Genomic DNA, 3,975 nt, shown 5'->3' with positions numbered 1-3,975 from the left:
GAAGAAAGAGGCTCTTGCCAGGGAAGAGTCACTGTTTTGGCCAAATGGGTTTGGACATGCCACAGGGACATCAGGAGAGGCCCAGGAATCTGGAGCCAAGGGCTAGAGATTGGCTCCAGATTCCTGGGCTGGGCTGGAGATTTGAGAGTCATGGAAACAGGTGAGTGTAAGAATAAAATCAAACATGACAGTTTTCATGCAAGTGTCTCTTGCCATTTCTGTGAGCAAAACTTCCTGGGATGTGGACTGTGGGTCTGCAGAAGGCTCTGCTGAGAGTGACAAGTCATGGGCCCTTCCCTGTCCCCACAGCTATCCTGGGCATGCACACGCTCATGAGCAACCAGCAGTACTACCAGGCCCTGGGCAGCAGCTCCATCGTGAACAAGGAGGGACTCAACAGTGAGTACATACCCCCAGTGACCTGCCGCAGGACTGCTCCCCGACCCTGGGCTCACGGGTACACCCTGGTGGAGCGGTGTCCTCAAGCTGCCTCCTCCTCTGTCCACGAAAGCTCTCTGGCTCCTTGCAAAAGTTTTAAATTTGTATGTGGCCAAATCCATCCATCGTTTCCTTTTGAGTCTCCTGGGATTTGTGTCTTGTTTACGAAGGCCTTCTCATCAAAACATTCTTCTGTTTTCTTCCAAACGCTTTGGAGGTTTAGTCTTATATTCAACTTTTCTTCTTTCTTTCTTTCTTTTCTTTTTTTAATTTTTTTTCCAGAGGCTGTATGCTCTTATTGGAGAGAAACAGAAAAGGCAGGGAGAGTGAGAAAGCACTCCCATGGGGAATGATTATGCCACTATCCCTTTTCTTCCATTTCTCCTTCCTTTCAGGATTGTGGGCACACATACACATGCACACCATGTATTTTTCAAGCCACCGGGTCCACTACTGGAGCTGTGCAGTTGGCCATGTGGGATTCAGTCGCCTTAACCACTATGGCACAGGCTGGCTCCTATTCACCTTCTGTATGCCCCTGGAGTTCATGTCCTTGTGTGGTGTGGGATGAGATCAGCCATTTTTCAATGGAGATTCAGTTGTCCCAACCCCATTGTTTACAGCATTTATTCTTTCACCATCAGTCTGGGCTTCCATCTTTACCATAAGTTCCTGCACGTCCACGTGGGCCTGTTTCTAGGTGCCTCTTCTGTCCCGTGAATCCCATTGTCCTATTCTGTACCCATGTAATGACTCCCCTGCATCGTTCCAAGCTGGCCCTTGGGCCTCAGAGACAAATAAGGGTGCCGAAGGGAAATTACCCCTCCCTCTGGAAAAGGGATGCATTTATTTTCCATCCTTAATCTATCTGCACAAGAGCCCACTGGGCTAATGAGCACAGCAATCAATAAAATGACTGTCCCCACTTTACAGGCCAGGGCTCGAGGTTCAGAGACTTTACTCAACTCTCGCAAATGTCAAGGGAAGACTCCGGGTGGAGGCCAGGCCTCCTGCCTCCCTTGTAGGACTTTTTCTGTGGCATCACCTGCCCCACCAACCTGACCCCCTCTCCAGTAGCCCCTGCAATATGCGACCTTCACATGCCCCTGAACTCTGCTGACACCTCCTTCTAGAGTGTGCTTGTGCTGAGACAGTGGTCCCTTTTGTTGTCACTCTAGGTGTCATTAAACCTACACAATACAAGCCTGTGCCCGACGAAGAACCTAACTCAACAGACGTAGAGGAAACGCTGGAGCGGATAAAGAACAATGACCCGAAACTTGAAGAGGTTAACCTCAATAACATCCGGGTAAAGTCCTCTGATTTCACCTCACCCGTGTGTGGCGAGAGGTGGGCGCATGGCCCATGTTACCCCATGCTAATGATCCAGGCTATGCAGAGTGAACAGGGTCCTGTTTAGACTCCGGTGTTTTGAGTCAGGAATGGGAGCAACCCCTTCGTAAATGGGAACCTTTGGGAGGGAGAACACAGTGAACGCATGCCTCCCCTAGTCCTGCTTCCTCCCGGGGATGCCGTCAGGCTCAGTGTTCACCCCGGCCTCCATCTGAAAACCTGCCATATGATTAAAAACACCGAGAGTTTCTCTGAGATCAAATCGTGGGTCACATATGGCACCCCACCGGATCTCGAGGCTGGAAAAGCCCAGAAACCACAAGGCAAGCGGGGTAACTCAAGCCCCAGGCAGGTCCTACCCTCGAGTGGTCGCTGCTGCTGTGCCAGGTTCCCACTCAGACTCATTTTCCAGCCACAGAGGGAGCTGTCGGCCCAAATGTCCGAAGAACTCTCCCGAGCTGTCCACTCCTATCTCTGTGGACATTTTCCCGTGTGAACACTGGGTCGGAGAAACGACAGGTGGACAGGCAGTCCCCGTCTGCACAGGCTGCGGGAGGAATTCAGAGGCAGGCACGATTGGCTGCCCACCTGCTCAGCCCCAAGTTTTGTGGGGTTAGTTCTGGGTGAGCGTGGGGGTAAGGCAAGAAGCTAGCCCACACTGCCTGCTCCATTTTCCTTTCTTCTTCATTTTCTTTTAAGTGGCTGCCAGCTCCGAGCACAATCAGATGGGAAACCTGCACCCCAGTGTTCCCTCCACCTGGCCTTCCAGGCCCTGCTCCCACAGGAGCTAAAGTGACGCTCTGAAATAAGAGCTCGGTAAAGGCGCAGCCAGGGCTCTCAGGCACCTCAGGTGTCTGCCATGTGCCCAGCGGGAGGCACTGGCTGGATTCGGAATTGCGCTCTTTGGCCGTGAGTACCATGGCATGAGGGCATGGCACCATGAGGCCTTTGCCAAGGCCTAAGTTTCCTCTCTGCCTCATGAGGCGATTGGACCAGATTGGTGGTTTTCACTTGAAAAGATTTTTTTAAATATCCCTGGGGGTGGAAGGTGGTGCGGTGATAAAGCGTGACATTCGGTGAGGCCGACCCAGGTGGAAAGGCTCCAGGTTCACTTCTGCAGACCTCCCTGAGGAGCCAGGCATATGGTCAGGGGCTGGTTCAAGAAGGAGGTGGGGCTATCCCTGTAAGTGGGTAAGGAAAGCTGCATCCCACATGGCCAAGCATGGTTCAAATCCTGGCCAGTGAAAAACACACTGTGTGTGTGTCTGTGTGTGTGTGTGTGTGTGTGTGTGTGTGTGTATGTGCCCCAAACCCCAAAAGAATGGAGAAACAGAGGACCAGGGATTGTGGCATGACCACATCCCATTGAAGGATGCCTTCTCCCTCACCCCTTTTTTCTGTTTGTCTCTCTGGTGAGTGCACATGCCCTGTGGGGACAAAAGAAAAGCAGGGCTGGATTGTGGTGTCAGGACCCTGGCAGGGATGGTATCTCTCTGGTTCTGTTTCTCATGCTCATGGAAGAAATACATAAGGGAATTTAAAAGCAAACCAAACAGGGACCAGGGGGTAGCACAGTGATAATGCACCTGGGCCCACACAGGAAAGGTCCCGCCATGATTCTCCAAGACCTTCCAAAGGACACAGCAGCCAGTGTAGAATGCACCGGGGCCCCACCGGAAAAGGCCCCGCCATGATTCTCCAAGACCTTCCAAAGGACACAGCACGTGTCGCTGTGATCTGAGCTGCCTGGGATTATACTGTGAAGATTTTGTGGGGGGCATCTGTCTCTCTGTCTCTTTCTCTCTTGTGGAAGAAATAAAGAAATCAATTTGAAGGAAAAGAATTTATTAAAACCCAAAAAGCAATGGGCCAGCTCCATGGTCTAGGGTGGTTAAGGGAGCTGGGCCCCACATGGCTCACTGCAGCTCAAACCCCAGTCCTGGTGGCTTGAAAACCATGCCAGGCACATGTGCATGTGTACCTCAAATCCCAACAGAATGGAGAAATGGAGGATTGTGGCATGACTGCATCCCACCGAGGGGTGCTTTCTCCCTCTCCCTCCATCTCTCAGTCCCTGTGTGTCTGCTGAGTGCACATGCCCTCTGCCGATTAAAGAAGAAAATAGGAAAAAAAAAAAAAAAAAAAAAACAAAAAATGCCAATGTCTAGGCCCCCTTCCGGAGAA

The 3,975-nt window shown here is 51.5% G+C and overlaps 1 protein-coding gene across 2 annotated transcripts in view; it reads left to right on the top strand.

Moving 5' to 3' along the window:
* TMOD1 (tropomodulin 1) overlaps window positions 1-3,975 on the top strand; it is a 66,956-nt gene that overhangs the window by 36,263 nt on the left and 26,718 nt on the right. For both annotated transcript variants that reach the window (XM_006143714.2, XM_027770028.1), the window contains exons 4-5: window positions 310-399; window positions 1,617-1,747. In XM_006143714.2, the coding sequence (XP_006143776.1) occupies window positions 310-399; window positions 1,617-1,747 (221 nt within the window). The remainder of the gene's footprint in view (window positions 1-309; window positions 400-1,616; window positions 1,748-3,975) is intronic.

The sequence above is a fragment of the Tupaia chinensis genome, unplaced genomic scaffold (genome assembly GCF_000334495.1).
Source record: "Tupaia chinensis unplaced genomic scaffold, TupChi_1.0 Scaffold000104_1, whole genome shotgun sequence".
Classification (NCBI taxonomy): Eukaryota; Metazoa; Chordata; class Mammalia; order Scandentia; family Tupaiidae; genus Tupaia; species Tupaia belangeri.
The sequence above is the reverse complement of the archived record's forward strand: the minus strand, read 5'-3'. Positions and strand labels throughout refer to the sequence as shown.